The sequence below is a fragment of the Scatophagus argus genome, chromosome 11 (assembly GCF_020382885.2).
Source record: "Scatophagus argus isolate fScaArg1 chromosome 11, fScaArg1.pri, whole genome shotgun sequence".
In the NCBI taxonomy this organism is placed as follows: Eukaryota; Metazoa; Chordata; class Actinopteri; family Scatophagidae; genus Scatophagus; species Scatophagus argus.
In genome coordinates, this window is record NC_058503.1 from 9,058,960 (window position 1) to 9,071,903 (window position 12,944).

At 38.1% G+C, this 12,944-nt stretch overlaps 2 protein-coding genes and 1 non-coding gene across 3 annotated transcripts; 2 read left to right on the forward strand and 1 right to left on the reverse strand.

The window, feature by feature from the left end:
• Positions 1–319: 319 nt before the first annotated feature.
• Positions 320–4,165, forward strand: rpl24 (ribosomal protein L24). The gene is made up of 6 exons (XM_046403586.1): positions 320–443; positions 570–645; positions 1,396–1,506; positions 2,869–3,005; positions 3,659–3,722; positions 4,036–4,165. Exons 1-6 carry the CDS (start codon positions 439–441, stop codon positions 4,114–4,116), a joined length of 474 nt encoding a protein of 157 aa, XP_046259542.1. The 5' UTR covers positions 320–438; the 3' UTR covers positions 4,117–4,165.
• Positions 1,910–2,090, forward strand: LOC124067694. Its single transcript, XR_006844800.1, has one exon. It is a non-coding gene; the product is annotated as a small nucleolar RNA SNORA23 (small nucleolar RNA).
• Positions 4,166–5,522: 1,357 nt separating the features above from the next.
• Positions 5,523–11,614, reverse strand: mpc2b (mitochondrial pyruvate carrier 2b). The gene is made up of 5 exons (XM_046403587.1): positions 11,215–11,614; positions 9,077–9,117; positions 8,247–8,331; positions 7,729–7,840; positions 5,523–6,682 (listed from the first exon to the last, which is right to left on the reverse strand). Exons 1-5 carry the CDS (start codon positions 11,306–11,308, stop codon positions 6,634–6,636), a joined length of 381 nt encoding a protein of 126 aa, XP_046259543.1. The 5' UTR covers positions 11,309–11,614; the 3' UTR covers positions 5,523–6,633.
• Between the last annotated feature and the right edge of the window lie 1,330 nt (positions 11,615–12,944).

A 12,944-nucleotide genomic window follows, 5' to 3' on the forward strand; every position in this document is an offset into this window, starting at 1 on the left:
TTATGGCTTGAAAAGACTACAATTCTCATCGTTTCCTATTCCCAGGCAGATTAGAGTGGCAAAGAATGAAAAGGGTATACAGTAATACTACACAAAATTGCCCAGAAGGGGTGTTTATTTTTTAATTTGTTTGCTTCATCTCTTTATGATCGTATGTTCAAACCAGAAAACATTGCCTGATCTATTGCTATTGGAGGCAGTTTTCAGATTGTGGCGTCATCCGTGTCATGATTGGCCAAACTGTTAATTTGATTTAAATATTTTTACAAAAGAAAAATAATTGATATGTCTATGTTTTGCGGAAGATAATGATAATAACTTCAAGTAATTGAAAAGTATTCACTGTTTTTAAGTTAACAAATATTGAAGCATTATCTATCAATTCAGTTTCCGCTTCCGTCATCTTTCTTTCCGGTTTTGTGCCCTCTCATAGCCATCATGAAGTGAGTCTACGGATTAACATCAAATGCCATCTAAACACTTAAATAAGCATTCTAAACATACTGTCTGCATTAAGAGTAAATATATATCCTATTGTTTTAGTGATGTCTTATATTTGTCATTTTCAGGGTCGAGTTGTGCAGTTTCAGCGGGTATAAAATATATCCCGGCCATGGCCGCCGATACGCCAGGATAGACGGAAAGGTAACATTAACCATTCCACCCAACACCGGCTTTCCAGCTGCTCTGTCTGTAGATGTGGCGCGAAGGACAGTTCACTGTATTAAATGTTTGTGTTACTTGTCGTCCAACAGGGATGTTTGTAGCACAAGTAAGACTTACTTAAATAGGCCGTATCGTCTACGAATCCTCTGAGACAAGCTAACTTTAGCCGATAGCATACACTGATAGCATCACAATGCAAAAAGTAACATGATTCCATTTTCATGAGTACATTGCTTCAGTGGCATAGTTATGTGTTGTCATTTTTGCACAACTATTGGCAATAGATATATTTATATTTCACAGTTTTAGTTACTAGCGCTAAATATGTAAACGTTTAGTTTCTTGTATATGGGTTTCCACATCTTAGCTGCAGTGTGCATAGTCACCTCCCACTTATATGTCCAACTTTACTATATTTACATTGCACGGTTCTGTTTCAGTGTGTGAACTTCTTTTATGTGCTAGTGTCCTCAAAAAATTCCCCAGTTGAACAACAATATACGTGATATCACATAACCCTTATGCTAACAATCACAGATCATTAGGAGGAACACTAAGTCAACACAAAATAGTGATTATCTAAAAGTGTGTGAAATCATGAATTAGAGCACATCAGGATGAATTGCTGAGTGTCTAATGTATAGTAATTTGAAAATTAAAGGAGGGATTTTTGACACAGCCTAAATACATCATAACAAACTATTTAGATGAGTTTCATGTCTTCATTAGGTGTTCCAGTTTTTGAACGCCAAGTGTGAGTCTGCCTTCCTGGCCAAGAGGAACCCAAGACAGATCAACTGGACTGTGCTGTACAGACGCAAGCACAAGAAGGGCCAGTCTGTAAGTAATGAGCTCTGTGGTTATGTTAACTTTGTGCTCTTCGTATAAATTGAAATATACACGCAGATCACAAATATCTGTTTAAATTTTGTTGGAATATAAACTATTTGTTGGTCCAGCAGTTATTGTTGGTTGCAGATATTTGACTTGTAATACTGTGGCCTCTTTATGGTGATATTACAGCTGTCAGAAGCTGACAAAACTGTCTTAAAATGTTTAACTAGTTTGCTGAATTTGTAAGACTTTTACCCAATGTGTAAATGCACTGCTAACATGTCATCATAATGTGAAATATATAGGAAATTGCTTTTGGCTGAACAAAACATACTGATGGATTCTCGGTGATATTAAGACAAATCAAACAAGTCCACTCCACTCATGTACACGTAGTAGCTTGGCTGCGGGTGAACGGTGTGCACAGTATAAGTCTGTGTTATGTGCTGTTGCCAGACTGTGTTTTGCAGGCTGAGCAGCAGGGCTCACTCCACACCTGCAGCCACAGAACAACTGGAGATCATAGTACTGGCCTTTGACGTCTTCATTGACATCTCACCATTGGCCAGCCTCCAAACTCTCCTACATGCAATAGAAGTTATCACCTGTATCTGTATTATGTGCAGTCTGACTGCATTACATATGGCACTTGTGAAATACCAGAATACCAGCTTTTAAAGCATAACTTGTTTAGTTCAGAGGTGTTGGCATTTCTGAAGTTTATTATGTGTGAAATGCATTGATGGTGATAATGTCATGACAACATGACAGCTGAGATGACTGTAACTTGTTATGTAATCTGAATTGTTTTAGCTTGGTTAGACAGGGAATAGGTGCCATAAGTTTAAGTATGTTCAGCACCGACTTAGTGTGAAAGTGAAATTGATTGGATACTGTCTATATTGCTATATTGAGAAATGCTGATCAGGTGGTGTTCCATTCCGAGAGGGATTTGCCTATTGTACGTTCCACTGTGCTAGTTGTATTTCTGTCGATTCCTGTAAAATGCAGTTAAAACAAATGTTCATAGCAACTGTGGAGCTGTAGACTGCAGTACAGTTTCTGGTAAAGTTTCGTTTTAGTTGAGCATTTAAGTCTCTTCTTACTTTCATTTATGCTCCTAATGGTGTTTTGCATCAGTGCGCTTGCTTGTTTGTTTGGCCACTCACCCACCGTCTCTGTGTGATGTGGATTTAATTTGAACAAAAATGCTCACAATGTAAGGAACCGAATGGTGTGGATATTCTTGGCCTGTGTGCTTCAGTGAACAGAGGCTGGGTTAGTTTGGACATGGTGATGTCAGACTGTAGAGCACAGGGAGGTATTTGTTTGCATATAAATGAAGATCTCTTAATCTGTTCTTAACAGGAAGAGGTGACAAAGAAGCGTACTCGCCGTGCAGTGAAATTCCAGAGGGCCATCACTGGGGCCTCCCTGGCTGAAATCATGGCCAAGAGGAACCAGAAGCCCGAGGTCCGCAAGGCCCAGAGGGAGCAGGCCATCAGGTAAACAATCAGTTTATCCACAAACTTTTGGAACCTTTCAAAATCGGGTTCTTTGGTTGCTCTTAATCTGGCTGATGAACTTAACACCGAGTGGCTGTAGTTTTAGCAGGAGTGACATTATTCACCAGTAATATTGGAACTGAAGTCCAATTTGACCATTGCTGTAGTAGCAGGCGGGGTTGTAAATGACTAGTGTCATAGTGGTATGATAATAAAGTGATTCTTTTGCAAAGACATATGTGCTAATGGCCTGCCATATCTATGATTAAAAAAATTGAAAATAAAGGAATACCACTCCATTCGCAAAAAAATAAGCTGGCTAAAATATGCAGCTTAATTGTCCTTAACTGCAAGTGTGGTTTTTATTGTGTGCTCACAAGCTCTGCTGGAATAAGTGCAGCAGTTAAATACGAGTTCCAGGAAGTAACAAGCCTGAAACTACTTTGTAGCTATGATTTTTCTTATAAAACTCTTGCATCAGCGTGATCTAACTTGTCATATTACATGTCTTTTATTAACTAAAGATACATTACTTGCTGCTTGTTCTACTCCAGTTATTCTACTTACATGATGGCATGAAGATCATATGATTTATTTGTATCACTCACTGTTACTTCTTTAGTTTGGTTAACTGTTGGTTTTTATTCTCTCAGAGCTGCCAAGGAGGCCAAGAAGGCGAAGCAGGCAGCCAAGAAGCCTGCTGCTCCAAGTGCAAAGGTAAGATCTCAGGTGGTGCCGATGTAGTAGTTTAGTAGTTATTTCTCTTCATTAGTATTAAATCTATATCCTACACTGTGTAAACACGGTGTGAATATTATGGTTGAGAGTATTAAGGTCGTTCATAAGAAAAACTACACATTAAACCAGGTCATTGAAGACTAGCCTGTAAACTTGATCCTGCTGGATTTTTGTAAGACTTGCTTTGCTTTGCTTTGCTTCATCTACTTTCGTATTGATCATCTGCCTTTAAATTGTATAAGGTGTCGATATGTAAGAGGGTAATGTACTTGATGTATTTCTCCTTCTGCAGGCCTCTACTAAGGCTGCACAGAAACCCAAGATCGCTAAGCCCATGAAGGTCAGCGCACCCCGTGTCGGTGGAAAACGCTAAACCTGACTTATTGATTCTGGTTGTGAATAAAATTTTTGGTTAACCATCATCTGTGTGATTTTTTTTTTCTGGTTGGTGGTGAGGTGTTTGCAGGCCAGTGAATTTATTTATTTTGTGTTGAGGCCTTCAAAGCTGAGGTGTTATTTGTGGTGACAACAGTAGCTCACATCTGACACACAAAGCTGGTCAACGCCTCCTGCATTAACTTGACTTTAAAAATGATAAAGCAAGGTTGAACATTAGCAGCACTCACCGTACTGTCTGTCTTTTAGAACTGCAACTGATTATCCTCCCAATCAGTCGTTTAGTCTTACTTTTGATATATCAAAATAAAGTGTCTGTCAGTTGATTAAAGTGGCACTCCAGCGATTAACTATCACTCTGATAAAGTTGGAGGACTTAAGACAGACATATTTTAAGTTATCTTCATCTTCTTGTCCTTCGTCTGAGGGAAGCTCCAAAAATACTGGATCCTACAATTCTATGTAAGACACTCAGTGGCTGTCAACACAGACTTTCTGCATCTATTAAACTAGAATTACCAGTTGTATGTCTCTGTGCATCAGTCAAGTTGCAGCTTACATGAGGGCTGATATAATATACAGCATGCAGTGAGGACTTTGAGGGAATGTTTGGTCAAAATGGAAGTTTTTCTGGTTTCAGTGAATAATTTCCAGAGACAAACATATTGTCTTCACTTAGAGACTGTTTTTTACAGAGGACTGCCAGGGGCTTCATCACATGGTGCAACAACGATCACCTGAAGCTCAGTATCATCAAAACCACTGAGCTTGTGGTGGACTACAAAAAAAAAAGTCCTCATATGTGTTCACGTGTTTGGTTGGTAAGGCTGATTCTGACACACTGGTTTAGAACACAGAGTAAAACATAAACTAAAAAGTGTAAAACACGGATGCTACACACACACCTTCAACCTGGCAGCACAGAAGATCAATACAATCAGCACAGTTTTAAGGTGGACACCCAAGATTAGCGTCACCAATTCATTACATGACCAAATGTGAGATGTGTTCACAATCTGCCCTTCTGTTCCTGGGTTATGCTGTTGAATAATGGACAGAAAACATCACAAAGTCACAATGAAGTTGACATTTGAACACAAAATTCTTGTCAGTTCATCCTTGAGACATTTGTGCCGAATTTAAAGAAATTCCCTAAAGACGTTTCTGAAATATCACGTTGACAATAATGAGATGGATAGACGAAGGATCTTCAAACATGACGTCTCAAGACATCATCTTCATCATCACCATTTTCAGGTTTTTACTTACCATTACAAGTAACTGGCCCTCATGTGTCAAGTGCCTCTTTCACTGACTAAAATGTGTAGCTTCAGTCACTTTGTATTTGTAAACTATAAGATTTCCATAATTAAAAATCAGCTGTAGGTGTTAAAACAGGATTTATTATTATTATTATTATTATTACACAGCCGTTATATAGCCACAGAGCCATAATGATCGACATCCAAAGTGCCATTTGTTCAAACAGTCAGCAGATCAAGAGATACTTAAAAGTGATGACACCAATTATTGCTAAAATAGGCAGGGGGTTGTAATGTGAAATAACTATCGTGAAGACGTGTCAAAGAAAGTTCTATTCTTAGACAATAAAAATATAAAACAGCTTTGTCAGAACAGAACAGATTTCCATAATGAGCCGACAGCATGTCAGTAGCAGCGTTTGACTCTGTTGTAACAATCAGTCACAAGCTGCAAAGGTTAAATGTGCAACATTTGAGAAAGTCCATCTGATAGAAGGATCAGAAAATAAATCTTTCTATACAGCTCTGACTACGACAGAAGTTTTTAATCTTTAGTCAAGTGGTTCATAAATAATGACAGAGTTTAAAGCCATGACGACGGAAGGAATCATTACATGGTTGTCAATAATTATTTAATAATCACTGAGGTACAGATATCGTGACTAACCAAATTATAAATAAGAAAGGAAAAGATAAATGTGATGACATCCTTAATTTCATTTGGAAACATTCCTTAAACCGCGTTCAACACATATCCAAGAGTTACATCTTTTTCTTTTGGAAATTATTACATGAGGTACTGATTGCTACACCTGAAAAATTATGATGTAAAAATCAAAACGTTCCAACTAGTGGAGGAGATATAAAGCATGAACTTAAATTAAAAAAAATATACAATCACACAACTTGTTGAACAAGCAGACCTTGTGCGTTGATGACCATGATTCTTGAGTGTGTGTTGACTAAAGTTAAAAAAATGTTCAATCAATATTTTTCTTTTTTTTTGTTTGTTTACACCCTGAGGAAATTTGAAACTTCAGGAAAACTGTACATTTCCAACAGGGACAAGAGGCTTAATGTGGTAGGATAATGGTTATGGCATGGGTGTTATGTGGGTGTTATGGAGACGATGTGGGAGGATGAGGACATGATGACAAGGGCGGCAGGTCTGTGCCCAGTGTGTAGTCTCCATTTCGGCCCACCGTGGCGGCGCGTTGGCAGCAGAAGAGCATTCAGTGCTCTGGCTCCTCTTTGTCCTGGGCCTTCAAATCCTGCTTGTGCCTATCAGGAGCAGAAGGGAAAAAGAGAAATATTAAGATTAAAATTTCAACAAAACGTCACAGTGAATACACGTGGGACCTGTTTTTAAAATCATTTCTTCATTAAGTTGAACCAGTGCTGTGAAAAGACACTTTTTTTCCCTCGTGGGTTTTGTCTCGAAGGCTAAATACAGGTGTAGAAATACAATAAAACTGAATACAGATAGCATGAAGTAAAATAAAGTGCAAATACACAATACCAAAACCAATTAAATACAGACAACATGATGCAATTACACAACAATCAGGCTCAGAGGACTTGTTATGATAAGTAGTATCATATTTAATATACATATAAATATCAAATATTTAAAAGTAGGTGGGGTGGTGGTGAGGTGCTGATCAGACTTGAGGGTAGAAACAAAAGTGTTGCACACTCTGGTTCTTCTGGATGACATTTCAGCACTGTGCCTACAGGCCTGTGTACCAGTGTCTTTGTCCTATCAGGACTGTTTATGGAGGCCTCAGAGCTGAGACATCATCCTTATAAAAACAAAAAAGCTGCACAAGGAGCCAGGATCAACCACGCAGCATTACAGTTCACAATCAAATGATGGTAAAATATGCCTACTGCCAAATGACGTTGTAAAGTGACAAATTCACAGTATTTGTTTGATCAAACCAACAGCAGAAACCTCAAATTTATTGAGAATAAATTATTAAACTAAGAAAATCAGAAAAACCCCACATTTGTAAAATTTTAAAAAATATTTAAGCTGGTAAATTTTTTCAGTTTACCAGCCACTGGCGGACAAAAGTTTCAAATCATTTTCCCTGAGGTCGGCCAGTTGATGACAGTGTAAACAAAACACACACGACTCTTACTGTATTAACAGCACTCAGTCAAACACAAACTTGCATTCTAATCAGCACTGAATAAGGAATACACATTTAACAGAAAGCTACTGTGCCCTTATCTTAACTCATCATTACAATCATCTGAACAGATATGATAAGGTAAAGTAATTCAGTGGCAGAAGCTAACAACACTGTAAATGAGCTGCAAACCTCCAGATCCTGTAGAGCTGAGAGGCTCCTGCACTGCCGACAAAGAAGTTGACACAAAACAGGTTCCAGTTCTTCGGTATTATGACCAGCGAGTATCTGGACCAGATCAGACCTGGTGGACGGGGACAACAGTGAGTGTGAAGGTCACTAACGGTAAACCAGCTGCTGCTCGTGACAACAGAGTCTGCGTTTTTGGCAAAGGGGTCACAGATAAGACTTGTTTGAAGAAACACATTGCAAAAGCAGAAACATCAGGCGAACTTTAGCACAGATTGGCCAAATCGTCTCTGAAGACTTTTATGGCTGTTTTACGTTACCTCTCGAGGGTGGATGTATTGTTGAAAGGCCAGGCATTATAAGCTGTAGTTTCAGCCTACACCTTTTTTTGGACTACATACAGATATAACTTCTATTTGACATAATAGTTTCTCCACATTAGTCTTCATTTCTGTTACAATCTGTGACGTTTGACGTTTAATAGTAAAGTCTCCATTTTGATCTCTATCATGTCACCTTACCTGTGGCTGTCAGCACTGCAGACTGGGAGGTACTGAGTTTATCTGCTGGTCGGGTCATATCAGCCAAACCAGCTACAACCAGACCCTGGACAGGTGAACAGATTTTTAATGTATGTTTACGAATCTATTACATTTGACAAGTGAGGCTGGGCAATATGAAAAAAAACAAAAAACAAAAAACAAATATCAGGACAATTTTCAGCCAAATAGCTCGATATCTATATTGTGACAATATGTTAGGGATGTCTATTGGTGCTTTAACACAATGAGATTTCTGATAATATAATGACAATGTGAGCAAAGTTCAGAAGTAAGTTCAGAAAATTCCATCATTTTACTGTAATGTAACACCTAATTCTTATCATGACATACAGATAACCAAAATCTAAGACAATATCTAGTCTCATATCACAATATCAATATAATCTTAATTTACTGCTCAGCCCTATTGATAAAATCAATGAATACACATTGGCGACAGATGCAGCCCTTTATGTCCATGTGAATGGTTTCCATCCTTTGTGTTTGGACCCCCAAAACAGTTTGTGATATGATCAGCAGAACAGAACATGAAGCAGAAAAACACATTTCTGCTATACAAAGTTTGTTTATTTTTCCTCTTACTTTTTATCACCTCTGATCCTTTGTGAATTACTACTTTGTTAATTGTAAAAGTATTCAATTAAGACAACATGCAACACTGATCTGAGCCGGAAACCGTACACGGACATGAGCAACATGGGACGAGGGCGTTGCAATTAGATGTTTGTTTTAAAGCGTTTACTATGCGGTATAGTTACACAAGTTTAGCTGTGTGAAAATAAGCTTACCCATTTAAACATCGGGGCCCAGAAGAAAACTGTTTTTGGACCTAGAATTTAAACAAAAGAAAAGGAAACATGAATTTTTGCAGTTATATTCTAACAACGGATATTACCTTACTTTGTTTTAGTTCAGAGTTTTCTCTCTGAGGTACCTGATCTGCCTGCCTGGATAAACTTCTTTAGCATGTACCCACTGCTTTACAAATGTGTTGCTCTGGAATCAACTGTCCAAACATAAGAATATTTTTCCAATATTGATGCAAATATTCACATGTCAAACGATCAGAGTGATCATAACAAATTTCTCAAACAAACACTTCAATGACTTGTTTAGTTAGCCCTTATTCACTCATGAGAAGCAATCTGAAGATACAGTTTACAAATAAAACAATCAGTCAATTAACGAATAATCAGCAAATTTATAATGAAAGTTATGACCAGTCCCAGCCCAGCTCAAGTAGATAAAACACCACATGGAAAAGGAGGGGAAGTACTGGGATCCAGCTGTGCTTTTTTTTATTATTATAATTTGTTTTTTGTGATACCTTTGAACTACTCTCAAATCTGAAATTCACACCACAATAAACAATACTGACTATAGGACAATTACGTGTTGCTAAGTAATGATAGAAAGTATCATCCGGCTATACCATAACACTGAACACCAATTAACGTGCCCCGTCATTTGTTAAACCAGCTGAAATTTTATCAAGCTGTCTAGTTTGACTGACGTTTTTACCCTGTGACACTTCATGTTTTACCAGTCTTCAGTAATTTGTGAAATGGTAAGATGAAAAACCAGTCAGTCAAGCCTAACTGTCTGTGTAACAAATAATGGGACACCTGAGAGCTACTGAGGGAAGACTCAGCAGCAAGTTAAGACAAAGACAAACTTTACTTGCTATGAAACAAGGAAGAAAAATGTGCAGGATCATAAAATGCTGCTGGTCTGGAATCAGCTTCCCAGAGGCTTAACAAAAAGTAGGACTTCTGTCACTGCAAATCATCACTGAGGGAGTTGCCTTTTGTCACCGCCCCTTTGTACCTGGTCAGAAAGCTGTCCTTGACAATCAGAGCTCCAGTGCCCTTGCACAGACAAAACAAAGACCAGATTGTCCCCAGTGACGCCAGTGACTCCTTAATCGCAACGAATATCAGTGTCAACGAGAGCTGGATGTGTGTGCAAGCTGTATCCACCAAACAGGAAAATCACAATCAGTTCATTAGGTACTCGTAGCCTTGGGATTATACAGTCAAATGCAGTAATTCCTACATCCTACCATTAGGAAATCTGTCATTTGTCGAACCATACTGCATTAGACTGAGAGGTTTTTCTGCTACATTTAGTCTGCCCTCATTTATAAAAATTGGGTTGACAAAATATACTGTCATGGAGGCAGGATTAGGTTGTTGTATTACACTGCATTAGCTTGAGCTAGCTGAAGTATTGAACTTATATCAGTGTTCAGTACCGTGTCAGATTTGGACAAATTAAGAATTGCTTAAATAATAAATTGATTACAACAAAAAATTACTGAGCAGCTTTTTTGATAACGCCAGTTTTTTTTTTTACATTTCTTATGCAAAACTAATGAAAAAAGCTGATTATTAATACACAAATTAACATTTGCAAACTATAGTCCAACTGAAATTAAAAGCACCAATATGATACTATGAACATATGATCAGAATTAACTGTTAGTACGTTCATTGAGTGTTATACGTTAATAAAGTGACAATAGCATGACAAGTGCACTGCTTAAGGAGTCACTGAAATCAAGATTGTTATTGTTATTATTTTACGGCAACACCTTTGAACTCCTCTCAAACGTGAACTTCACACATCACACTTCTTGGCGACAGGACACACATTCCATGTCATAAACTCGGATCTTCTTCACAGACTGAGCTGCTTAGCTGCTGTTATCCCAGCAGATTAGGGTCTCCCAGAGCAACACCGACACATTCAAACAACGACTTTCACACAGCTCAGGCATGAAAAATAGACGGGAGGTGCCGTTTGGTTTTCTACAAGACAATAATACTTCCACCAGCACACAACAGCTGGGCACAGCCCGCATCAGTGACTTTCCACCAACACTCAGCCTACTAATCAGGAAGCTGAACGACAAACTCTGCATTACCTGCCGGGTGGTTGTATAGAGGTCTCAGTTTGGCGGGCAGCATATGCTCGATCCTATCCAAAATTCTGTGATAGGACGCTCTCAGCGCAGCCATGATAGGAGATGTTCTGATGGAGATGAAAACACTGAACGGAATTTGAAGCTAGCTCGCTAAACAGTTAGCTAGCTAAGCACCTGTCTAAAAACTACAACTGTTAAAAAAAACGCTTGCCTGAGTCTGTTTGCACAATGCTGTAAAATAAATACCGGTAAATGAAAAGTAAATTAAACAGTATGAGAGGATGCTGCTGTCCTACTGTCGACCTTCCTCCGCCAACACTATGACCATGCTATGCTAACTTGTCAGTAGCTTCTGACCGACACGACGAGGTGACTTTCTGTACGACGCAACCTATCGAGTGAGGGGCGGGGTTACATGTTTCCTCAATCCTGATTTGCCCCTTGCGGCAGACCCACTATATGATTGGTTTAGATAGGATTGTTTATTTTCTATACCAGCGTTTGACAACTGGGTGGAGACAAAAGTGCATTCGGAATATAGGAGTGATTTTTATCATCATAAATACACTTTGTCTGTGAAAGAATCTACCTTTTTCTTTTTTTGTATTTATTTTCTGTGTTTTATTTTATAATTTCACTTAGATGAACATTTTACACTCCATTTAAATAAAAAGAGTTATGAAAAATACATTTTATTTTATTTTATGTTTTGAAATTTTAGCTTTATATGATAACATGCTTACATTTTCTTTGCGTCCAACAACACCATAAAACAAGAAAAGATAATATGTAATTATTAGGACCCCCAGTCAAACTAAAAAATTCAATATTTAATCTGCACCATGTGAAACTAGTAAAAGAACAGCATATTTTTCCTGCATCACACAACTGGATTCCCTAAATGGGCAATAAAATTAAAATGTCAACAGCAGTAGTAGGTCCTGTATCACATCTGATCTTGTGGCCCTCTCATGTACAGGGACCCTGCAACAAGATGCAGGATTCATAACAGGGGGCAACCGATTTTTTGCCCTGAGCCTCCCGTGACACATTAATGCCCTTTTGTCTCAGGAAAAGTCTACAAAACAGCGGTACATGTTATCAAAAGACTTCCCTGGTTACCTTATAACCTTGAATAAAACAGCTGCCATCAACGAAATGAAGTTTTCTTTGCAGTTTCTGCAAAGTCAAAACCACTCAGTTCAAATACAATAGTGAGGCAGTGCATGAACCAGTCCCTCTTAGCATGAAGAAAAATCACAGACTTTCAATGAAAAAGACTTAAAATCAAATACATAATAAACAGATATGTAGTTTTAAATGATAAATGTTATGTAGTCAGTGAGTGAAATGTATACTTGAAAAAATATAGATTACAAATGTTCTATATTGTCTTTTGCCAGTAAATTTGATGTACTTAAAAATATATTAGATGTGATTTTTTTTTCATAATCTATAGCCCTGAACAGTGAAGGACTTGATGATTTTAAAGTGAGCACCACTGTAGGATATCAACTGACCTGACGATGATCTTAATTAGGCAGGTTCCAGTTTTTCACCTCAAGGTCTGTCACTAATAAATTTCCTGTGTCAAAATCTCCATAGCTTCAATTTTGTTCATATCTTCTCATTTATGGTTAAACTATGATTAATTGAGTGCTTACCCGGATACACTCCGCCCCAACAGCTGCCTGGCTAGAGAAAACGAGCATTCCTATCCACTCAATGTG